Source organism: Aulonocara stuartgranti (genome assembly GCF_965226115.1).
Source record: "Aulonocara stuartgranti genome assembly, chromosome: 15".
NCBI lineage: Eukaryota > Metazoa > Chordata > Actinopteri > Cichliformes > Cichlidae > Aulonocara > Aulonocara stuartgranti.
In genome coordinates this window covers 12,800,557-12,825,442 of record NC_138951.1, presented here as the reverse complement: position 1 = coordinate 12,825,442, position 24,886 = coordinate 12,800,557, and the positions used below count along the sequence as shown (strand labels likewise).

General features: G+C 38.7%; 3 protein-coding genes across 18 annotated transcripts in view; 1 reads left to right on the top strand and 2 right to left on the bottom strand.

The window, feature by feature from the left end:
* The window catches only part of otofa (otoferlin a), a 96,206-nt gene extending 93,455 nt beyond the window's left edge, over nt 1-2,751 (top strand). For 10 of the 15 annotated variants that reach the window (XM_082506268.1, XM_082506261.1, XM_082506272.1 and 7 more), the window contains one exon: nt 68-2,751. In XM_082506268.1, the coding sequence (XP_082362394.1) occupies nt 68-248 (181 nt within the window). In that variant the 3' untranslated portion in view covers nt 249-2,751. The remainder of the gene's footprint in view (nt 1-67) is intronic. The other 5 variants (XM_082506263.1, XM_082506264.1, XM_082506270.1 and 2 more) reach the window with 1 other exon arrangement.
* A 1,622-nt stretch (nt 2,752-4,373) lies between these two features.
* On the bottom strand, nt 4,374-11,882 carry drc1 (dynein regulatory complex subunit 1 homolog (Chlamydomonas)). 2 transcript variants are annotated; one of them, XM_082506274.1, is made up of 16 exons: nt 11,738-11,882; nt 11,160-11,253; nt 9,257-9,369; nt 8,964-9,147; nt 8,720-8,857; nt 8,050-8,136; nt 7,826-7,948; nt 7,530-7,657; nt 7,317-7,451; nt 6,834-7,203; nt 6,160-6,249; nt 5,996-6,079; nt 5,772-5,893; nt 5,536-5,679; nt 5,362-5,459; nt 4,374-4,592 (listed from the first exon to the last, which is right to left on the bottom strand). In XM_082506274.1, exons 1-16 carry the CDS (start codon nt 11,812-11,814, stop codon nt 4,573-4,575), a joined length of 2,007 nt encoding a protein of 668 aa, XP_082362400.1. In that variant the 5' UTR covers nt 11,815-11,882; the 3' UTR covers nt 4,374-4,572. The 2 variants fall into 2 exon arrangements, with proteins under 2 accessions (XP_082362400.1, XP_082362401.1); XM_082506275.1 differs by lacking the exons at nt 11,160-11,253; nt 11,738-11,882 and adding an exon at nt 10,594-10,643.
* A 5,711-nt stretch (nt 11,883-17,593) lies between these two features.
* Nucleotides 17,594-24,375, bottom strand: ostm1 (osteoclastogenesis associated transmembrane protein 1). The gene is made up of 6 exons (XM_082505227.1): nt 23,896-24,375; nt 23,510-23,624; nt 22,132-22,229; nt 21,939-22,049; nt 21,375-21,540; nt 17,594-18,626 (listed from the first exon to the last, which is right to left on the bottom strand). The coding sequence occupies exons 1-6, from the start codon at nt 24,271-24,273 to the stop codon at nt 18,571-18,573; spliced, it is 924 nt and encodes a 307-aa protein (XP_082361353.1). The 5' UTR covers nt 24,274-24,375; the 3' UTR covers nt 17,594-18,570.
* Nucleotides 24,376-24,886: the final 511 nt, after the last annotated feature.

Sequence of the window (24,886 nt, the reverse complement as noted above, 5' to 3'; positions counted from 1 at the left end):
CACTTCCATGTTTTCCTCACCATTTCTTTATTTTCATCCTCTTAAAAACTCCACCTGAATCATCCAGTCGCCCAGACACCACCTTCCTCTGGTTCCTGAGCCCGCTGAAAGCAATCCGCTACCTGGTGTGCAACCGCTACAAGTGGCTGATCATCAAGATAGTGCTGGCCCTGCTGCTGCTCATCATGGTGGGCCTCTTCCTCTACAGCATGCCAGGCTACCTTGTCAAGAAGCTGCTGGGGGCCTAAGTCACTGCTAGGGGGATGGGGAGGGGAAGGGTGGCTACATGGATAGATGGATGGATAAGTGAAAGGGAGCAACACTGATGGGAGACAAGACTGCTATGTTTTCTCCTCTCTAATCCAATCTGAGCTTCATAATCAGCTCACACCTTCCCCTCTTAGCACTGAAAGGAGAAGGGAACACCATCGAAAGTGACTGCCCCACTGCCCCTTCCTTGCCCCCCTGGCTCCCAAGTAATGAAGATCCAACTAACAACTCTGCAAAACAGCTAACAAATCTAATGCACAATATTTGGACTCCATCCTTTTACATTACACAGAAATTACATGGCACAAAGTAACCCCCGATCGAACCTGAAAATCCTCTGAAGCAATGCTACATGAAAGTGGGTGGTTCTGTATTTGTTTCAGCCTTCAGTTTATTTTATATGTTCCAGGGTTAGTGGTCAGGCGATTGCACTTTCAAGTCATACTATATGAGCTCTTGTTACTGTTTTAGCTTAAGAGGGAATGGACAAAACTTTGGGTAACACTTTAACCCTGCCACCATTTTATTTATAAGCACTATATTGAATAAATGGTTTGTGGTGTGGTGTTATAATGTGGAGAAATTGAACATAGTGTTAGTTCAGGCAGGCCTCAAAGTCCCCACAGATCAACTGATATCAATTAGCCCACAGCTAATGGCTCAGATTATATTTATCTATTAGATTCTATTTAGGATGTTTTAGCCAGCCTACAGTTGCTCCATGTGGCAAGCTGCTTTGCAAACCACATTCATTCCAGTTCCTCCTTCTAATGCTGTTTGCTCATTATGTTCCGAGACATAATGAGTGTTGCATCATGTCTCAGAACAGAGTAAATATAAATTACTGCAGATGGAAATATCTCTGAAATTTAAGGACCTTTGAAGTCATTATTGATGTGGAGTACTTGTCAACAGCTATAACTTATTACGTAATGATATAATAATTCTTTATCTGTTTATAACCCAGCTTTCTCTAGTCACTGCTCTCACGAGAAGTTATATTTTCATTAGAGTTTGTTATAAACTGTATATGAAATTTCGATTCAGTGCTTATAAATACTAAATGAGGTTAAAGTGTTACCTTTTTAACTGTTATTGGTATTGCAGTTTTTGCACACTTATATAGTAATAATAATAAGGGAAAAAAAATAATTCTATTTTCCTAGTAAATTTCAGTGAGACATAGAACAAGATGACTTAGTTATTAATTGTTTAATTAATGAGCATTTTGTGGTGTTTAGTTTATCTGCAGTTTTAAAGATTTCTCCTTAAGAATAAAAACAAAAACTGATTTTGCAAATGATTCAAATCTCCCCCTCATTTTTATAATTGTGTTATTGTGCAAGCATGGGTGTTCACAGCAGCTTCCCTCTGGATGTCCTGAGTTTTATGTGTGTGTGTAATTATGTAAATGCTCTCCAGCCTCGTCTTCTGACTCATAAACGTCACTCATAAAAATCCCAGAGAAAATTAAAATAAATAATTTGTGATTATCATTTTGACCAGGGTCTGTTTAATAATCCTCCAAAGTTACAGACATGTAAAGGTGATCACTGTTGGCTACAGTATATGTTAATATGCATGCATCACTGTGATAACTGACCAAAGTGGTCATGTGTGTTAGCATGACTTGTCTTTCCAGCTCGACGCAAACCAAATCACCAACCCTGTTGTCTTTAACGTTAACGAAAATGTAAAAGATGATTTTTATGGGAATATTAGTCAAATATGTCGGGGTTACTTCTGAAAACTCTGTTTTTGTCTCCAGACAAAAGTGTGTGGTGTCCTTTACGTTTAGTTTGCCTGTGGTTGGAACCTTTGCTTGTGATACTGTGTTTCACTGTTTGCAATAAACTTGCCTGTTTTTACAATGGGTTTGTGTATTCATATACATTGTTTGTTTTGACAATTTGAAATAGACTGAATTACACTGATAACATAACACCCCCACTGTCATGGTCCTGGGTCGTTGACCCAACGTTTTGTGTTTTGTGATTATTTCCCTCTGTCTAGTTATTCTGTGTCCTCCCCCCTTGTGTCCGGTTCGGGTTCTAGATTTCCTGTTTTGTTCTGAAAGTCTGTGTCTGTTGTCATTGTGTTCAGCTTGTGTCCTCCAGTCATCATGTGTATTCAGATCAGCTGTTCTTCCCTCCTGTGTGCGATTACCTGATTACCTTGTGTGTGTATATTTAGTGGGTGTCGGTCTGTGTTTGTTGTCGGCTCGTCTGCGTTCATCCATGTATCACTGCGTTAATCTACATTCATCTGCGTTCTATGGTGTTCCTGTCTCTGCGTCTCTCTGCCCCGCACCCCTTTGTATGGTCCCAGGTTTGTCACTTAGTTTCTCCCAGTTTAGGTTTCCGTTTGTAATTACTCGTGCTTCATTGCCTGTTTTTGCCACTACCACCCTGTAAATAAAACGTCACTCGTATCATCAGTTTGCTGCATTTTGGGTCCTCCTTTTCCTCCACACCACACGGCTCCCTCCGCCAGCCGTGACACCCATAGTGCTAGTTATCCTTAAAAGTATGCTGATGATAATCAGTGCTGATTTACCATTTCTTGTTTATAATGATTCTTGCCCCTGTGGGGCTCAAAGGACAAAAAGAAGTTTACAGCTCTCAAACAGCTGACAAGGATGCCATTAATGTTTACATCCTGTCGTGCTGTGATGAGCATTAAGTTCAGTTTCATTGTTTAGCCAAAACCCTGAGCACTAAATCCTCACTAAAGGATTCATTTAGATTTAAAGATCTGATTTGGGTTAAAATAAATAAATTAATAGAATATTAAAAGTGAGAAAAAAATGAATGACTAAGCTGGTATCTAACACACTAACTTAGACGTTTTCATCCAACTGTCCCACTTACTATTTATTTTAGACAGGAGTGTCGCATTTGTTTTTACTAAGTTCCAGACTGGGAAATAAGAATGGCTTAAAGGCCTGCAGCGATATAGACATATATATATATAGCTATATAGATTGACATGCTTGACTAACATTATTATTTTGTTGCACACAAAACCCTCAACCAGTACACTAAAATGTATTTTTATGTTTTTGGTACAGAAGTATTCTCTGGAGAAAAAAGGAATGAAAGTCGGTATAAGTGAAACAGAATACGTGTGTGAGCGAGAGAGATGGGTGTAACAGTGAAACTGCAAGGAGCAGAGGTAGTGAACACAGATCGTTTTACAAGCTTTACAAGACGGCAGTGAGACCTGATGTGATTAAGATTTTCACTGGGAAAGACCAGGATGGACAATGCACAGGGTTGGTGTGCCATACCTATCACGAGGTGATAAGGTGAGATGAAGGCAGGTGATAAGGTGAGATGAAGGCAGATGATCCAGTATGACAACCCCTAAAGAGAGCAGCTAAAGCATTGGTCCCCAATCCCAGTCTGCGAGGGTCGGTGTCCCTGCAGGTTTTAGATCTCACACACCTGAATCAAATGATTAGTTCATTACCAGGCCTCTGGAGAACTTCAAGACATGTTGAGATGGTAATTTATTTATTTAAATCAGCTGTGATGGATCAAAGACACATCTAAAACCTGCAGGGACACCGGCCCTCGTGGACTGGGATTGGGGACCCCTGAGCTAAAGGCTTGTAGACTACTGCAGACAACTTGCTCAGCAGAAAAGGCAAATCAAGTTAGTGACTAGTTCACATTGGCCTGAAGAATTTCCTTCAGCAGCATCAAAAACAGAGCCAAAAAGATATTGGGCTTTAATTTTATTTGGATTTTATTGGATGTTAATTCAACTAATTACAGACAAATTTTCTCAATTAGCTCCAAAATCAAAATTAAACTTACTAACAATCTAACATGCTTTTTTTGAATTTCAGTGACTGCTGTTTGATTTATGAATCTGTCTTTGCAGTCGCCCCAATGCCAGCATGTCGTGGCTGCTGGCTCCAGTGAGGACGATGTGTATCCTGGCCTGGAGGCACTACAAGCTGCACTGTGTGATGCTGCTGGTTGCTGTACTGGGTCTGCTCTTTCTGGTTCTGCTCTTCTTCTCTCTGCCCTCAGCGCTCAGCCACAAGCTGTTTAACATTGCTGGGTAGAGACGAACCACACACACATCCTCTGTGTACTGTTGTTTACACTGAACCACACTGTATGTGTTTGATTAACTACACTGTAAGACTATTTTTCTTTTACATTTGTAAAAAATAAATAAATAAAAAATCTCACACTACATTATCATTTAATGGTGGTTTTTTTTTTTGGTTTTTTTTTAAATGAACACAAAGGCGCTTCCAGTGCTCTCGGACTCCACAGTGATTATTCATTAATTAGAGCTCTGGGTACCTGTCAGAGAGGCAGAGAAGATGTTAGATCCATGATGTTCTGCTCAGTTGGGATTTTAAAGCCCTTTTGTTTTACTGATTGCTATGATTATAGTTTAATTTGATAAATGTTTCTTATTTTATCATTTAATTATTCATTGTATTGGAAGTAAGTACTTGAAATTAATAACAATAATAATAATAATACCCAGAATTGGCCAGAGGTATAAGAGGTATTCAGATTAAATGATCTGTTCATTCAGTCAAAAACACTCTAAAATTCAGTCAAATCTGAAATCTGAAAATGTTTGCATTGAAAAAGCTGGATAGTTAATCATTTGTAGCATTAACCACTAATTATTATTATAAATGATCAAAGCTTCCTGTTTTAATATACAGGGTGTATCAAAAAAGAATTGTCTGATTTCAAAAGCCTATATTTTAATAGTAATAGACAGTAATTTTAAAATACGTGGCTGAATATAAAGTTTTACATACAAAACTTCCAGTTTGCTCAATGTGTCCTCCCAGCATACGTCCATGTGATTGTCAAACTCATCCCACACTTTTGCGAGTATCTGGAGTCATTGCTGTAATAATGTCACCACATCAAACTCACTCTTTCTAACAGTACGTGTGTCGCTCGATGCCGGTGAACAGTTAAAGCACTTTGAAATTTGGTGATTCTTTTTGATACACCCTGTGCTATGATGGTAAAGGCCCTATGTTTTATCATTATTCTTATTCGCACTAGATTACAGTGCTGTAAACTTAAACATAAGTGCACGTACTGCTGAGTATCTGTTGCAGCTGCATCCGCAGCTTAGTGTTCTGCTGCCTCAGGAGCTCAGTTTCAGGGACAAGCTCAGAGATATCCATCAGGACCTCTCTGGAAAGACACACACACACAAAAATGACTGATCTGATTCAGAGGTATTCCTGCTTTCAGTGTAGGTGTTACTCACGCATACTGCTTTAATTCCCTTTCTGCTGCATCCCACAGCTTGAGTTTGTCCTCAGTGATAATGTTGCCAAGCCTATCCCAGTAGGCTTCTTCCACTGAGGTATCTCTAGCTGGATGGCTTAAACTGGAACGCTCGTGGACAGACCTCCGTTTTCAAAGCGCAACAGGAAAAAATTAGTATAAAACACTCACACAGAGGAAGAGACACGGGACTGATGATTCAATATGTAGTCTTACTTCCTGTGCTGCTCAAGGAAACATCGTAAAGCAGGCAAGATGTTGTTAGGGTTGATGAGTCTGGAGGTTGAATCAGCTGTGGCGCTGTTCTCCATGGCCTCTGCCTCCTCAACAAAATGACCCTGCAGCCAGAACAAAAACACTGACAGAAGATACAAGAACAGTAGTTGTCTAATCACAAAGGCCATATTCAGTACAAGCCCACTGCTCATTCGATTCCTCACCACAGTCTGCTCTCCTTGTTGACGTTTGTACATGAGTAAAAACTCAGCCAACTTGGCTAAATCCTTTTCTTCAAGACCCAGAACCTAAAAGAGAAAACAGCATGTGTGATTTTCAATAGTAACTACATGAAAAACATGAAAAGGCGCACTAAATGTGAACTCACAGCAAAGAGAGAATGCAGCTTCACAGTGGTCTGTTCATTTTTCTCCATGGGGGCCAGCAGCTTCCGCAGTTTATCTTCCATCAGGAATCCCTAAGTTGGGAGGAAGATATTTATCTTAAAGGCTCTTGTAACTGCAATTTTGCATTTTTTTATCTGTTTTTTTCTTTGGTTTTACAAAAGTAGTGTTTCTCTATAATAATACCTGACTGACTATGCAAAAACTGAGATATACTGCTAACACCCTACTTAAGTCATCTGCTTTGTCAAATGTGAATATTTTCCATATATAATTGTACTTTGTTTTTTACCCTGCAATAAAAGGCATAATTTGTATTGTGTAGTTATGAAATGTTATTAAATGGTTTTATTGCTCTAGCTTCCTGAGCTTATTCTCAAATTTCCAAATTAAATAACATCCCAAAATGTATCAGCCCTGCTAAAGCTCATCATTTAACTTTGTTCTTGTTTAATCTGTACCAAAGCTTAATTAGAAAAGCTTAGCTTGACAAAAATTTCTCATGTAATTACTGACATGTTACTGACGTGTCTAGTATGATATAAATACTGCACATCTGTGGATGTCTAAGGAACATGTGCAATTCATGCCCCGTTCTACAACAACCGCCTCCATACTGTCATCATTCATAAACACTACCTGTGGACTTGTTTCTAACCGTTTCATCACAAAGCAGCTCCATCGCTTTCATCAGCATCTCTGAGGATAGCTCCCCTTCCTCCACCCCTGTGCTGTGCTCTGAGTCCCTCTCCAGGCTGGGCCCGACTGATGCATCCATCATCCTCTGGCTGCAGTGTGAAAGATGCCTGGTTTGCAAGGGGTGACTGGTGGGGTTAGTGTCATGCTCCTGAGATCTGCGGGGACCAGGTGACTCCATGAAGGCAGCTGAAGGACATTCCCAGGCTAAACCAAGGTGCTTGCAGATCAGAGAGTCAATGGCCAAAGCCTTCTCCGCTAGCTGTGTCACCTCTTCCTCCATCATTACCCACATCTCCTCAAACTTTCGGGCATCAGCGGCTGTGGTGTACCTACATGAAGCAAGGAAGGGTTGAAGTTGAACAGAAAAAAAAATAAAAGAATTAGGTTATTATTTTTAATATTATTATCATTATTATTATTATTATTATTAACACTTACTTACCTGACTTCCTTCTGTATGCGTTCATAGTGCTGGCGGGAGCGTTTTTGGACCTCACACAAATACTGTCTCTGCTTCATAAACTTGTCCTTTTGTTTGGCATACTTGGTTTTTAAGTTTTTCACCTCTTTCGAAGAGCTGAAACAAAAAGATACCATCATAACTTGGACATGTATGTGTATTTATGTGTATTTCTATCTGCAAAAACTGTAATACCCTAATATTTTGCCCTTCATTTCTCCCAGCTTGGCATTATATGCTGCATTCTTGTTGCCATGTTCAAGTTGTTTAAAATTTAAAATTACAGATTTGCCTTTCATCTGTTGTTGTTCTCTCAGCCGAGCCTGTAAAAGCAAGAAAAGCAATCTCAAGACTGAGCGTTCATTTACATCGAGTGGTAAAACACTGATCTTATTTTTTGCAGCACAACCACTACCACTCTATGGCATGTTCAGCACCAAAGAACATCCAGGCTTCATCATATTGTAATAAAGCACTGGGGTAAAACAAACCTGAGACTTTGCATTTTCTTCCAGCTGCACGAGTTTGATTTTGGTGGTATTCTCCAACATAACATCATGAACTGTCTTTTCAGACTCCTCTACCATCCTCCTCCTCTCCATCAGACTCTCCAGCTAGAAATAGGTTACATTCATTACATACAGAGCTGATATATGTAACATATTAGCATCAATGAGAAGTTAAGTGTATGTGAATTAATTTAAATAATCCTAACCTCTGTGTCCCAATGTTCCTTCATATGTTCTTTCAGCTTAGCCTTGTCTTTAGCAAGTAAGACTTCAATTTCCTGCTGATAAACTGCCTGCCAAAAACAGGACAATCATTAGATTATTAATAAGAATCTAGATAACATAGATATAATGGGATATTGCTGCACAACCATCTCTAAGGTTTACAGAGAATGCTTTGAAATAGAGAAAATAATTGGTGAGTGGTAGTTCCCTGGGTGAAAATGCCTCGTTGATGATAGAAGTTACAGGAAAACAGCCAGACTGCTTTGAGCTGATAAGAAGGGAGCAGTACCTCAAATAACCGCTTTTTACAAGCAAAGTAAGTAGTAGATATATGCAGTATGCATAAGTGCATGACACAAGACGTGATGTCTTGATGTATTTATGCAGACACTGGATTTGTTTTTATCGTAATACCTGCAGTGATTTTCCTAAACTGAAACTAATAAAAACTCAACTAAAAGAAAAACTAAACATTTTCAAACAAGTAAAATCTAAACTGAAACACACAAACCCACAATAGAAACTAACCGTAACTAAGCGGAGTTAAAAACAAAAAGTCAAACTGAAATAAGGCAAAGATGTGATCAGCTCACTGATTCAGATGCACTAAAAATCATTTAAAGCTCCTTTGTGACTCAGATCTGGTTCTACCTGAAGTTGTGTGAGCTCCTCTCTGTAGGCCTTGGACAGGTTTTGAAACTGTTGCTGCATCCTGTCGAGCATCAGTTTGATCTCCTCATCGAGCCTTCTCAAGTTCTTCAAATACTCATCCTCTTTGACCCGGCGCTCCTGTTCAGCACAGTGCAGAAAAGGGAACCAAGTTATAAACAATGGCTTTGAGGTACAAATGCAAACTCCATGAAATCATGCTTTTACTCATTTGTGTATAATTTACCCATTGGAGCTCCCTTATGAGTTTTTTCTTGTCTTCTATCACTGCAGCACACAGCTGCTGCTGGCTGTCCAGGACACTCTGCAGTTCTGAATGAACCACCTTTTGATTAACTATCGACCACCCTTTTCTGATCTCCTCAACCTTTTCCTGACAGGCCTTAGCATCATCTTTCAGTCGCTCCTCTCTGTTTGATGGGAAAGAATATCATAATTTAACATCAGCCACTTTAGCACTGGGTGTTCTGCATGGGAGAAAGCGTGATTTGAACACTGAGAACAATTTAAAAGACGTACCTAATTCTGCAGTTGTCCTCCATCCCTGACCTTCGCTCCATCTCTTTGGCGTCCGCTGCAGTTTGAATGTTGGTCACTAATGTGGTCAGACGTTTCTGCAGGCTCATTATCCTCTGAGCAGTGAAAGTGGGACAAATCAAAATAAATACATCTCATAAGAATTTAAGAAAGCTACATCTGATTGTGGTAGTGTCCATTTAGTAATTGGACTTCATCTTTTGCAATAACTTCAGTTTTGTTTTCAGTTTCAGTTATAAAGATCTATTTTAGTGGATATTATAATGCTGCCTCTCCTTTGGCCACTCGCTTTAATGGATTTAATTATTTCATTCCAACATAGCAATCACAATAAGAGTCAAGAACACAAAATCATGACCTAACCCTCTGATATAATGTTTGTTCCTTTGGATGGATGACCCCAGGTATTTAAACTCATATACCTTCACTATCTCTATTCTTCACCTTTCCACCGGTGTCCCTTTCATTCAGACGCTTGTATTCTGGTTTGTTTCTACTGACCTTCACTCCTCTTGTTTTCACTGCATACTTCCATCGTTCCTCTCTTTCACCTTTTCCTACTCTCACTACAGATCAGAATATCGTCTGCAAACATCATGGTTCACAGAAGCTCTTGCCTAACCTCATTAGTCAACCTGTCCATCATCACTGCTAATAAGATGGGGCTTAGAGCTGATCCGCTTTGAACCCATGTGTCACTCGTACTCCACATCTCTCCACTGTCTCGCTGTACATGTCTTCCACCTCCCTCACATACTTCTCTGCCACTCCTGACTTCCTCATGCAGTGGCACAGTTCCCCTCTTGGCACCCCATCAGATGCTTTCTCTAGATCCACGAAGACACACTGAAGATCTTTCTGACCTTCTCTATATTTTTCCACCGACACTGTCATGATCTGTAGAGATCTTTCTCTGCTGCTGACTGATCATCACCTCTCTTCGTAGCCTAGTTTCATCAACAGATGTTTATGTCCTGAATCCGAACTGTGAGCAAGATCCACAGTACAGTGTCCTGATAGTTGAAGGCTGTGGCTCTGATTCTAGTTTTAGAAGCTCTAGAAGCCACAGGTTATATATTATGGTACTATAGGGTCTTTAAGATATGATGGGTAAGATATCGCTATTCAAAACTGACAAGAAAGAATTATTTAAATTCAGGGAACCAATGAAGAGAACTTGATATGAGAGAAATTTGATTCCTCTTTCCAGTCCTATTAGTACTTTTGCCTCACAAAGCTTATTTGGAGTGAAATGTAAATTGATCCTAAGCTGCCCTGCCTTAAAATGAAGGCAACTTTTTTGTTTTGTGACAACTCACCTCTCATCCATGAAGTCTCTTCAGTTCTAAAAACTGGTGTCAAGCTGCCGGTATTTAACCCCCAATGACATCCTGAGAGTCCTCGAACCACCTTGCAATCATGCAAGTCATTAAGAGTCACACTAGCCAAGGTGTGAACAAGGCATGGATCTCATTATAGAGGATGAGGTGTTAGTGAAGGTTAAAGTGCCTGGGAAGGTCTCTCAAGGCTGCAATATCAATATCTTAAAGCAGGATGAGCTAATGTCTTACAAAAGATTCACATCTTGAATTTCATTGAATTGAACTGGACATCATGTGACAGGATTCACACCATGTTCATACCTAGGTTCATCATGTGACTCTTAAGAACTCACATGATTACACTCCAGGGGGACAACAGAAAAGGGTTTAATTGTCTGTCACTCTCCATCAGGTTTTTGGAACTAAAGAGATCTCGTGGATGAAATCTGATGAAGGTGAAATCTGAAATCTCTTCACAAACCCAAAAGAAGTCCAGACATACACATTTCAATTGTTTCACTAATCCTGCAGAGGTAGGGGACAGGGAAACATGAAAAAAACACCTTTTTAACGTCCGTCTTTTCTTCTTCCATTTTGCTCTTCAGCTCCTCATTCCCCTCCTCAGTGGGGTCTTTCTTTCCCTTAAAACTGGAGGCCCTATAAACATACAATATAGTTACCATCTGTAGAGTGATATCAGGTTAACTTTACGCTTTACTTAATCACCTGGGACACTAAGAAAAGATTTACGACATGTAACTGTGGTCTTTTGATTATTAGAGGTTATTTTTTATATATCTGTGTTCAACTGATGTAATAAAATATAACTGTGAGGCTTTTACAGCTTTTAAAACATTCGTTGTTCCACTTTTTTTTTTTTTTACATGAGCAGCGTTCAACTCAAATGAGCAAAGTATCAACAAAAATGGGCCAAACTGCAAAGTGACAGAGTTCATCGTATTTATTAAACGGTCAGATTTAAAACACACACACACACACACACACACACACACACACACACACACACACACACACACACACACACACACACACACACACAAACAACGTGCAACGGCGCTTTCAAGGTAGTTGTCGTTGTCCCGTCTATCGCAGTGTTTAGCCACAGTAAGCTGCAGGTTACCCCTTCTTATCCACTTGATTGTCGGACAACACAGGAGGTTCGGGCGCCTCTTCATGCACTTTGCCAGCTTCTTCCATTGTTTGACGATGTTGTAAAAATTACTAAAAAGTCATTAAACGTTGTACAGTTAAAGTCGTCCGCAGCAGTCCTGTAGAGTCTGTTTGGTAAGCGTTGCTTTGGCGACGGAGCTGCTTTCAGGTTCCCTCGTTAATTTGAAGTCCTATTTTTTGTTTGTTTTTTTTAAGAGGAAACCTGCATATGTTTTACTCAAAAATAAAACAGCGACAGTCGTTATTTCAGTGTCTTTTTAAGTGTCATTGCTGAGGATTGTTATACAAGCTACTGAATAATTGGTTGCACTTAGTTTGTACAGAGGCCTGTGACAACTTGTTTCATTTTCTATTCACAACTTATTACACTTATATTTCCTATCAGAATATTCCTTCCTTCATCATTGAAAGACTAATAATGACGTTAACAGTTTCAAGTGTCTCTAATATAATCCCTTCATTTGTTAATAAAGCGCAGTCTGCCGGCTTTGTTCTTGTTTTCATTCTGTGCTGCTATCTGCTACTAATGACTGATCATGTTTAGAGATTGCTTCTATTTAGTAAGCTCTCTTACTCTCTTTCCTTGTGTTTAGGGCTTTTAAAATGCGACTCTACCGGGGGAGTAGCTTTTATGATGCTGTTAAATTTTACATGGCTCGGTGCTGCCATCTAGCGGCATCATCGGGTTTCAACCGCCCTAGATCAGGAATGTCAACTCATTTAACAGCTCACTTTGACCTCAAGCGAAACTTGCCTTTCTGTCAGTGTAAAGTAGTTTAACTAATTATTGAATCCCTCAGATATGTTCAATTAAGAAAAAAGAATTTAAATAAAGTGCATTCCCCTTTTTCTATGTGATAAAGAAATTGAGGAAATCTGTCAGCATGATTTTGGTCTTAAAATGTAAGAAACAGGCATACTTAAAAACAGAAAAGGTTTAGACAGCTCATTGCCCAGACTGTCCTGAAATAACAGAACTAACTTTTTGTTAATTTAGAAACTAAGAAAATGTCCCTTTTTCCTCTATAAAAAATAGAGATTCTACACCAGATAGGGAAAAACAGGAGCATTTCTGTCATTAAAATATTTATATATTACTTATTTACTATGGTGTAGTACGAAAGACCACAGGGAAAGTCTTTAGTAGGAAAAGCTGTAAAAACAAAATTTTAACTTATAGTAAGAACTTCACAATCTGCATCATTTTTCATTTTCCAGTGGGCCAGATTGGAGTCTTTGATTGGCCTTATGTTATACACACTTGGTCCAGATCATTTTGGGGATGAGAACTTCCATACTATAGGACAGTGTGCAGATATTAGCAATGATCTCTCCCTAACAGGGTCATTTCTAAGAAATGTAACATCATAATCTTCCAAGTTTCATTGTAGGTTCATAAAACGGATTATGACATGAGATTATTTTCCCCAGTGAAGCGTTACAGGCAGTCAAAAAACTGTGCAGTCGTGGCACATGCTCATCAGAACAGTGCTAGAGACACAACGAGCAGACAATTGTAAAAGTGAAATTTGTAATCAACATGAGACCTAGCAAGGTTTTTGTGTGTGTATTAAGTGGTGTCTTAATTTTTTTAGGATTAATTTATTTTCTAAAAAAAAAAGAAGAAGAAGAATTTAAATATTATCACATAATGAACTTTAGTGTAATTTGCAAAGCTGACTTTAGGTGGCGCTACTACCTTGTGATCAAAACTTGACTTGAAATTCCACAAACAAGTATTTCTGAATATTTTTTCACAAGGGCCATGCTCACTAATTGTCATGCCCCCCGATCACCATAACCCAGATACTCACATACACAGAACCTGGACTTTTAATTCACACACACATGCACACATGCACATGATAGATGTCTTCTCAAGCTGATGACAAGATGCGCACAGTCTGGTTGCCCACACAAACAAACTCACACACGGGTCAGATGTTCTTGCTCTGAAGAGTGCCCCTGCCTCCACCCCCCGGGGCCTCTCGCCGCTCTTTTGGCCTCAAGTGGCCATGGTTGCAAGGGATATAAGTCAGGCAGCAAAGGTTTCTGACATATGATCCTGCGTCTGTGATGTCACTAACAGCTGACTTGTCATAAGACCTTTGGGAAAGAGGGAAGTGAGGAATGAATGAGGAGAAGGCCTTATTTTCAACAGACCCTTAGCTGGAACGTTGAGTGCTTTTGCATCAAGCTGCTGAGATTACAAACTGAATGACTGCCATTAGAGAGTGATTCTAAAATCTATCATAATACCATAAGCTAGGGATTGACAGACTTTGACCCCACTTGCAGGTGTATAATAAGCCCCATTCACTCTACATATGCTTGGTAAAAGAGAGAGAGAGAGAGTGTGTGTGTGTGTGTGTGTCCGTTAATTCCTACCCCCAGGGGCATATGTTTACTTCTTGTTCAACAAAGCGTCATATTCATTACCCAGGGGCATAATCTAAGCCTGACCTTCAGCCAGTTAACTAACTGACAGCTTAGAGTGTTGGTGTGGTGGGGGTTGCATAACATTTTAAGTCCTAACTAAGAGTTTCTTAATATTGCCATAACGATGGAGACATTCACTGTACTGCAGCATGGGACAGAATACAAAAGAGAGGAGGATGATTGTAGAATACAGCAAAAAAATTAGAAAAAAAAAAGAAATACAACAATGCTTAGCTCCAGAAAGGCCATGACCTTGTCAAAGAACAGCAAACTAGTCAAAAAAATTGGACAAAAATGAGATTTAATGAATGAAAACAGAAGGCCAGATTCACAAACAACATGAAGAGCATCCCCTTACTGTTGAAACATGAAATGTACTGTCCTTGTCTCAAGGTAACTTGTGCAAAAGGAAGTATGTTTTTGCCATGTGTGCAGCATGCACTGCAAACAAGTGCCCAGTAATTTTCCCCCAACAAATCTTTTGTCTCTACTTCTTTAACTGCACAATTTCAGTCTTTGAACATTAAAAGACGGGAGAGCAGTGGGAAACACAAAAGAAGGCACGCAGGGAGGTAACGGGGCTACTGCAGGTAAACAAGTGCAATTTCTTTTAACATGTTACATGTTTATTGTATTATAGTTTGTGTAATAAATGCTACTTACTATCTTGCTCTTTAGCTAATTTGGCTTTTTTTTTTAGCTTTATGTCATAATTTTTACGCATCAACACTTGTCGATTCAAGCTAAAAACGCAAGATAAAGAAATACAGTAATAATGAGAGTCCATTAAAAAAAGTCAGTCACTTTATGGTATCAGATTATTGTGAACATGTTGATATTAGCAAAATTTATAAAATGTTACAGTTATTTAAAAATTTTAACTCTATTTCAGAATAAAAATTCATGGTTTCCATTACACAGCTATAAGATCACACCTCTATGGTTTTACTCTGAAATAACAGTGATTACAGGTTGATTAGATATTCCTTGAACAATGCTAATGACTGTTTACATTTAGGACTGTTGGAAAAAAAAAAAAAAAAAATTAATTAAAAAAAAAAGATAAACCATAAAAACATACAACTTCTTATAATGCACAATTGTTTATTTCTGTGTAAAGTCACTGCTGGCATTAATGTAAGTTTTTCATACCTCAGTTCGTTTTTTGGACTTTAATCCAGAAAAGAACTGGACCAAGCAGTCAAAATCAGAATATGAGTCATTTCACAAAATCATTTTAATTTCCTCCTCATAAACCATCACGTTTACAATAGAATTATTCTCACAGTCATTTTTAAAATCAAAGCCCTTTGTGAGTGGATTAGGTGAACAATAATTTTGCATGGCATTAGACCATAATTACTCTGAGAATAATTCTGGATTTTTTTTCTGTACTGCAGTCAGCTCAACAAGAGAGTGAATGAGTGAAAAAAAAACCTTCCATCTTTTACAAAGTAACAATAAAGACTCCAAAGCAAACTGCTAACCTAAACCACTTCTGTCTCTCAAGGTGAAGTGCGGGGCACCAAAGATGAGGAAATTCAGCTTGTTAACACTCATGCATTGAAAAAAAAACACAATGTTGTTGAGATGCAGAGCCAGCAAAATAAGGCAGTAGATTTTTTTTTAAACCCTGGTATGGCTCCTTCTCGAAATACAGGCACTGAGCAGGGCACTTCATAACACCTAGTGCCTCATGGTAGATCTGCTTTGATCCTAATCCAATTCAGCATGCAGAGCCAAGGTGTAAATGTGAAGTAATGCAAGTAGTTATTACTTATTCATTGTAGTTATATTGATCTTTATTATTGTTGCACACTTACTTTCCATTTCCAGTGTTGAAAGCCATTTGTTTGTCAGCCTTATTTACAGTGACACAGTGATTGCAAGTAATTTTATAATCCAAGATAAAATGTAGGATTGGGATGTGGTGGGAATTCAGTACATTTACTTAAGCACTAAAGTTTACAGGTACACTTATCTGCAGACTTCATTTAAACTATGCTTAGTACACTAATATGTTGTTGATTATGTAAGTTTTATGTATTTATTTTTATAAATGTGTGTTGATTATTATCAGTTATTTTTTATGAATTGATTTATGACTATTGTGAACCAAAGACAATTTGGTAAATAAGTTTTTAAAATTCAAAATTTAAACATGAGCATACCAAATATTTTTTCTAAAGTATAATATTTATAAAAAATTATATGCGTATGTATAGTTTTTTTTTTTTTAAATTCAAAAATCTAAATCTATTAATATGTTAATAAAGATGACATTTGAACAAGTGAAACTTATATTATCATATTTGAATATTTAAAAGTGTAAAAAATGTAATTGCTGGATAGGTTAGTATTACTCCTCTAAACCTCGCTTTGGGTGTGAAATGTACTTTTATCATAGTGCTTGGTGCATACATATTGCATATATTTTAACGTAACGGAGAACAGAATTATTAAAGTTACAGTTAAAGGTTATGTAGGGCCATGGTTTAATGCACTTCCTTTGGAGACATCTATGATAGTAACACTCCAAAAATATTAGGAGGTATCTGGTGGCGTTCTCCACATTCTCCAGCATTTGCATCCAAACTGCAGCTGGCTATTAACTTCTTCTAAGTGGAGATTGTTTTGCATTTCTCCACTTTCAGTAGTAAGCACAAGATCTTTCAGCTAAACTTCACAACAAGTTCAGCTTTTCCATCGGTCTTCTCCTTCACGTGGCAACCTCCGGCCCATTTCTTGACTTTCAGCCTCAGTACGCCTCCGAAAAGCTACGAGGCTTAACGGCAGTCAAAGCTGTCATTCTTAAACTCCGGGGCACGAATGACAAAACCCATACCGCCCTCCCCGTGCTTTTTAGCTGCTCCGCTGGCCGCAACCGGACCACATGACTCAGAATCTCCATAATGCTCTTGAGCCACTGATAGCCAGCAGTGGCTCCACTCCATAATACCAAAAAGCCAAAGGAGTTTAACGGATGTGTTGCTGCGATTATTCGGCCAAGTATCCTTATCCCACGTTTAGATTAGCTGCTAATGACGGAGGGAAAAGCTGCGTTGCAAGAAACACAAGGCCACGTAACCTGAGAACAAGGGCCACTGCTGTGTAAAGAAACTGCTCGAACAACAGCATGACATTGTACTCATTAGGCGTAATGTAACTTGTGTCACAGTGCCAATGAAAGTACACATGCAGCAAAAATAAAAGTAGTCAATGAGAAGAAAAAAAAAAAGTTAATGAAATGCACACATGATGGAAAACTGTAAATGCATTTAAATACCTGATTAAAAAACTTTAAATGAAACTAAACAGCCATTGATACCTAAGGATTTGTAGTTAAATTGCTATACAACCACCTGTGCTGTGTCTGTGATGGGAATTTCTTTATTTGAGCTCTTGCATTCAAAATTAAGGTGTACATTACTTCACAGCAACTTCATCAACCCGCTTTCATGAGCAGTCAGAAACCTGTTAACAAATTAAGTTAAACATCAGTGGAAAAATGACAACAAAGCGCATTAAAAGCTTTATGCAACCACGAAAAAAAAAAGAAAAAGAAAAAACACCAACTAGAAAACAGGTAACATCACAGTGTGGTCCTGTGGAGTGCTCTTCCATTATGTGTGTTATGTCTTTATTTACTCCCCCTCCCGCTGATGTGCACCCCTCTTCTTCTTACAGCAGATACATCACCAGTAATGGACATCAAGTGCTTCTTTTTTGTATCTCTCTTCTGGACATACATTAGAGACAGAAAACCCATTTCTCAATCCATAAATAGAGCGCATGCAGGCGCGCGCACACACAGACACGCGCACACACTCGTATTGCATTCAACCACTCACTCCCGTGACAGCAGGATACGGTGAACAACCTGAAGATTGTTAACGAGTTAAAAAGGAAGGAGAGGCCAGTGCTGCCTGTGGATTAAGAGCGTACTGTGCAACACGAGCGACCACGTGATTACAAGTTCAAAGACTTACATGATTTACTTATTTCTGTTTTATGGAAATCCCTAATGTTAAAGTTTACAAAATAAAGCAGAATGTAAATGTGGTGTAACTGTGGATTTTTCTCCAGGTATCCCAACAAAATTAACTAGAAAGATATAAAAGCTATCACCTTTCCAAAGTCCTTTTAGTGCAATAAAAAAAAAATATTGCAATTGAAAGATCTGAACAAGTCCTCTTAATACTGTTTGATATCACAGCCTGTTGAAAACAGTGGAGCAGGCTGCACTTAAGTTCTTCAGATTTGGTCAAATTTCAGGCACAAGGCAGTGAGATGATAAAGTTACTCCCAAAAATCAATACTCCATTCCAGGCAGGCGCAGCCTCTTCAGCTCAGTTTGTCCTGAATGTTCATCAGACTCGTGTTTGATTTGGCTCTCCTGGCTGTGAAGAGAAAACGGACATTACTTTGCAGAAAGAATCAGAAGCACTGGCTACTTCAGCTCTAAGCTGTGCTGCAACTGCTATTCATGGAAGTCGCTTACAATATTTGTGCATCGGTCATTGTCACAGAAGTAGACAGGGGTGTACTAGGAAGTGAGAGCGAGCTATGTTGATCTTAAAATAAGAGTTTTCTGTGTCAGTTAAATTGGCTCTTTTACACTGGCTAAATCACCATGGTAACTTTTGCTGAGCCTATATCCTGGTCAGGAGCGGGTTAGCTCCAAATTTCAGTTTAAAATCAGCTGGAAGCATCACGTTTTAAATTATTCTTTTTGTTACTATTGCTGTTTGAAGTGCAAAGGTAGATTCTCTGCAAGAGGAATATGGTGATATTTATATGAGCAGGTTTTTAATCCGACCTGACTGAAACCACTAAAACCACCAAATAAAGCACAAACTGTATGTTGCATTTTAACACAAATGTTCACATATTAATTTGGTGATACAAAAAAAATAATACTAATCTATAAATGTTGTGACACATGGTTCTAATCTGCTGTTTACACTACTGAAACTGCAGCTACTAGAACACAGGAAACACACCAAAAATATCTGATCAATGAATACAATTAATTTCATGTTTATATGCCCTCAAACTAAAGCAATTTTTACATGCATTCGATTAGGGAGGCGTATTCAGTTCAAAAAGAACAGCAGTACAAGAACAGCAAACTAACTAACATGAATTAAAATGTTTATTTTACAGCTCGTTGTGATAAATCCTAAGATTCACTACTTTATGTAGCATTAGCCTCATATTATTTGCAGTGGTGTTACATTTCACTCATATTTTACATTTAGAAATTTTTAATCACCATTTTACCACCCTCTGATACAAGTAGGTGGAAAAAGAATCATGTGATCCATGAAATGCTTCTTTTTTGTGAGTGTGCATAAAGCCTGAAGCAGAGAAAGTTTATAACCAGCATTGTTATACCTGTTATCTCTACCTGGTGGTTTTAGATTTTGTCAAGCAAGCTAAAAGAAAGAAAGCCTGACTGTGATGAATCTTGTTCACAGTATATCCCAGAAATGGTCAGCTTTTTTCACTTTTCCCTATTAGGTTTGTTTATACAAGTGTTCACCAAAGATCTCAGGTTCAAAACTTGTCATGGAGCAGGAGCTGTGTTTGAGAGACAATGCCATGCACACAAACAGCACTGATAAAAAAAAAAATTGTAATATAGTGTCTAACAGGTCAACTGTTAAGGACATAATTTGCAAAAATGTTACCCAAGCACTAAAATAATTTCACACTGCAGAGATTTAATTCTGAGTATTAGGAAACGGTATTAAACACAAAAAATGCTTTGATTTAAGATTAGTGGCTTAGGTTCGTTAATGACAGGAGGCAATTGTGATGTAGATGAGTCAGTATTATAAAATGTGGAGTAGATCCAACAATCTGAGGATGACTGGAACGACACTTTCCTATTCAACCCGATGATCAGGCAATCTTCAGTTACCGGCTAGAGAACCAACTACTGATCCTGTGATCTACACAAACCTCGTTTGGAGTTAGGAAAGTCAAGAGTGAGGAATTTTGTCACCTCCCCCACTTATTTTAATCTTCATGCTGATGAGCTTTTGAAGAAGTTGCAAGCCTGTAAAACTGGGTGCATGATTTATAGTAGTGAACTCTATTATGTATGCAGATGATTGTGTGGTCTTTAGTCCTATTAGTGGTGGTCTCAAGCAGCTCATGGTGTGGAACATGTGAGGTACAAAGTCTCCAAGGAGGACAAAAATGTGAGATTTCATAAATTTAAATTGAATTTAAATTTTTATTACAACTCAAATGACAGATGACGAAAATATTTATAGGTAATAACTAATGATGTATTTAAATGCATCCTACTCTTCAGGTTTAGGAGTGAAACACTCTGCAAACTTCGCTCTATGTGCAGACGTGTGGACAAACTACAAGAAAGCAAGTTTATACAAACTTCATGTTGCTTATAAGGCAATGAGAGACTGAGATTATTACTTAAGAGACCAAGGCGGTGTTGCATAAAATTAAGTTTTTGTAGCTGCAAGAGTCTGTTCATTTAAATCTGCATTAAATGAAACCTAATCTATATCAGTACTTCTAAGAATGAGATCAGTGGGGGCTTAATGTTTCCACCTTACCAGTATCTGCTGTGAAGAGACTGGTTTCTCTGTGGGAAAGTTTTTTTGGTTTTACTTTTACTTTATTTTATTCATTGTGTTTTATCTGTTTCTCTTGTTTTTATTGCGCATGAGTCTGGAATAAAAACCAATTGTTTCATATCAAGAATCTGCGATATCTATGATTATTTAATTAAAATAATAAAAAAAGATAAAGGCAATTTTACTTATTTATCAATCTAACTTAAGCAAGCTGCTATTATTGAGCACAGGATAATTCTTGCATCTCATCATCTTTTAAATTTACCCCTTTGTTTTTATGTTATTCTTCTTCTACAGATCCATCCCACAGCCACTGCCTTAAATATGTTTGAGTCTTGAGAAATTCCCTTAAACACTTCAAGGCTACCAGAATCCGCCCTTCCACACAAAAAAAAGAAATCCTCAAACATTGTGTATGATCTAGAGCCAAACCCCCAGTATCAGAGATAGTGAAGTCTTTCCCCTCTACAAAGACCCCAAGCCCTCCCTAAAAAAATCTCTGTGTTTGACAATGGGCGAATTAAGCTGGTTACTCACGGTGTATGAGCTTGCGTTTCTTTTGTTCAGAGTGAAGGAAGCTGCTCAAGTAGAAGATGATGGGCAGAAAGAGCATGAAGCTGGACACAGCGATGACGGGCACATTCTCTTCCCGGGGGAAGGAACAATTGAAATTCTTACTCCACAGTCTGCGGGTCATATTCATCTGAAACAGGGCAATAACAATATTCAGCTGACTACAGCAACAGAACAACATTACTATGAATTCAACCCTCTTAGGTTTCCAGTTCTGTATGCCATTCATCCGCGTTCATCTGCCAAAAATTAGGTTGAAAGCTTCTGAAACAAAAACTAATTTAGGGCTCTGCGTCCAAAGTCGAAAATGAATCTTCAACATTGACATGTAACATATCGTTTGGTAAGACTTTTGGGAAGTGACACAAAAAAGTTCTTGGTAACACTTTCATTTTGTCACCAGCTAAAGGTGAAGTGAGAGTTTTTGGGCTAACACTCTATTGATGTCTACAGATTCCTCTAGAGGGTGCAGCTTTCTCTTTTCCCATTTTGAAAAGGTCTGCTTATCTCCGTTCCCAGCATACATACCGCATCCTCTATGTCAATACACAGAGTACTGTTTTTTTCCATTTGGCTGTACAGCACATTCAGTGTCCCATAGGCGCTCTTGCAGTTTTTGCACAGCTCTGTGTGGTTCCCCTAAAGAAAAGTGCAACAGTCTAACGTCAGAACATGAACTCAGTGGAGACAGACAGACATCGTCGCCCAGTTCACTAAATACCTGTTGATACTTCTCAAAGCAGGTGAGAGTTTGATTGAGAGTAGACATGAAGTACAGTGTGTCATTGGTCAGGCTCTCCAAGTCTCCAGTGACACATTCTGCAAATCAGGGAATAGAAACAGAAACATTAGATGCATTATAGTAACATCAGCTATTTTCCTCCACTTGGAACCAAGTTTTTGTTAGTTTGCAGTCAACGTCTGACGCAAAATGTCAGAAAAACACGATTCAGACAAAACAATAAATAAATATATTAATCCAACAGTACCTGCATCTTGTTTGTAGAGACTTGCTGCTTTTCTTTTGTTTTTGCTGAAGTTGTTTAAGTTTGTTTAAGTGTCTTTTTAGAAAAGGAAAGAGGAAACACTTCATAGCTGATGGCTAAGGTGCCGTGCCAAACCAAATACAGGAACTCGTGTGCAGACTTTGTGTGCAGACTTCAGCTAAAGGTAGAGTGTCTTGTTTTTCTCCACTCATTGTTGCCTGCACAATTTAACACAAAGCAAGACTTTCTGATTTAATTTTTTCAGTTAAATATATTTTGGTGCTTTGGTGTTGAATTGTCTTTTGAAGATACTTAAGGTTGTCATAACGCAGAATTTATGATACGTTTTCCATGAAGTTTTAATAGAGGAAATAACTACCAGTTCCACTGAGAATGTTCATTGGTCAGATCCTTGGATGAGCTAACATGCCTTTGCATTGAGCCAGTAGAAGAAATTAATGTTAAAGTCTACCATGCAAGTAAGTAAGTTGTATTTATTTAGCATCTTTCTAGATAAGGATTACAAAGTGCTTCATAACAACACTCAACAAATAAATACAACTATTAAAACACAGCAATAATATCCACTAGTGTGTCTATACAAATAAGTCTTGAGCTGCTCTTGAAAAGTTTCTTTAAGAGTCCACAGATCACAAGTGTAATGTTAGTGCAGTTTCCTTTAGTTTTCAGACTGGTATTTGTCAGAACACTGCACGTTATAAATGGGTGTAAGAGTTTGGTAATGTAAGCAGGCATTTATTCATGCAGAGCTCTAAAAGTGATCACCAAGATCACAAACTGACGTCAGCAGAAATACACAAAATGTGTGTCACACTACTTAGAGGATCTACAAGTAGCCTCGCAACTATATTTTGTAAGCAACCCAAATAACTGTCTGATTATATCTGATTATATCATGTAGTCACAACCAAACATGGCTCTAAAAACTAAAAAGAAAATCACATGATTCTCAGCTCTACATATCTGCTGTTTACTTTCACTAAAGCATCCACAAAGCAAACACACTTTTAGGCCAGATGTAATCCTCTGTGTGCGTTAGAAGTTCACAGAAATGCAGAGATCCTGTGTTTTATACTTCTGAAGAAGACTTACGGGCACAGTTGGAGTCTTCCCACAGACTTTCCAGATTGCTGTACAGCTGGTAAACCAGCATCAGCCGATCACTGCGCAGAAGGCTGTCCCTGCAGGTCACATTCCCAGGACCCATCTGAGGAGACAGGGGCATTTGAAAAGGACCTCACGAGTTACCTTCTGCCTGCACAGGTACTGCATGTGTGTTTCCATTCCATCTCAACAGGTCAGCAAAAGATGTTGCGAGGATTAAGCTTGTTTCCTCAAATGTGTCACCAGCAAACACTCATCACATCACAAGACTGGTGTCTGACGACAGATGCGCGTGAGGAGGCCTGTCTTCACACAAACACTGGAGACATTTTTCCATAGCAAAGAAAAACACAGAAAATGGCTTTAGCCCATACCTGATCTGACGAGATGTTTTTGTAGATTTCCACGACGCTGCCATAAGTAGAGTAACAGCTCTGGCATACTTTGACGGGTCGAGCAGCGGGCACCAAGCAGTTCACATAGGCCACATACCGCTGACCGAATATGTGGAGCAGGTCGCTGCAGTAGTCGCTGACCTCCAGGTCCTCTGGGAAGGAAGACAGCAGACTGAACGAGAAACCAGTGTCCACGGCGAGCACGGGAGAACTGACCGCAGCGGTGCTTAAAGACGGGACTGCTTCCAGTTTGTCCGCTGACTCTGAGGCGCTAAGATGTACCACGTCTCCACACTTGAGAGAGGGAACATCTATCGCTACGAAAACAAAAAACAAGTAGAGATTATACGGCAACATGGCTGAAAAACACAGCTGATTTATCTCTGGCTGGCTTTCACTCTGAAGATCCTATGACTTCCTCGTTAATCATGTGACTGTGAAATCTCGCGAGAGCACGTCGCAGTCTGTGGGATGTACAGTACTTCAGAGCACACAAGAGTACTGTACATACCGTTTGATGCTATGCTGCAGTCTGGGTTTTTTTAGACCTATACCCTATATATAATACTGAAGTTACATATCTTCTTAAAGCTCAGTTCTTCCACGAGGCTGTCATTTCACGCATGCTCACTTCTTGTCTGCTTGCGGTAAGCTTTCAGTAAACCCCTAGAAGTGTATGCAAATGTTTTCAAGTCGAACTTAAAGCAAGGAAAAGTTATATCTGAACTAGTTTCATTAGTAAATTCCTGATTTAAAAAGACTTTAAGTGCGTATAAAATAACAACAATCATTGTAGAAGAAAATGGTTAGTTTATTACAAGATGTATCCTCAGAGGTGCATACTGCATGCAGTCAGCACATAATGAGTTGTAATGTAGGACAGGACTGTCTTCAGGGGCCCTGGAGATAGGAGGGGCTTAATCTAAATGACTTCTCAATGGGGCCCCTCCTCTACGTCATATAAGATGCT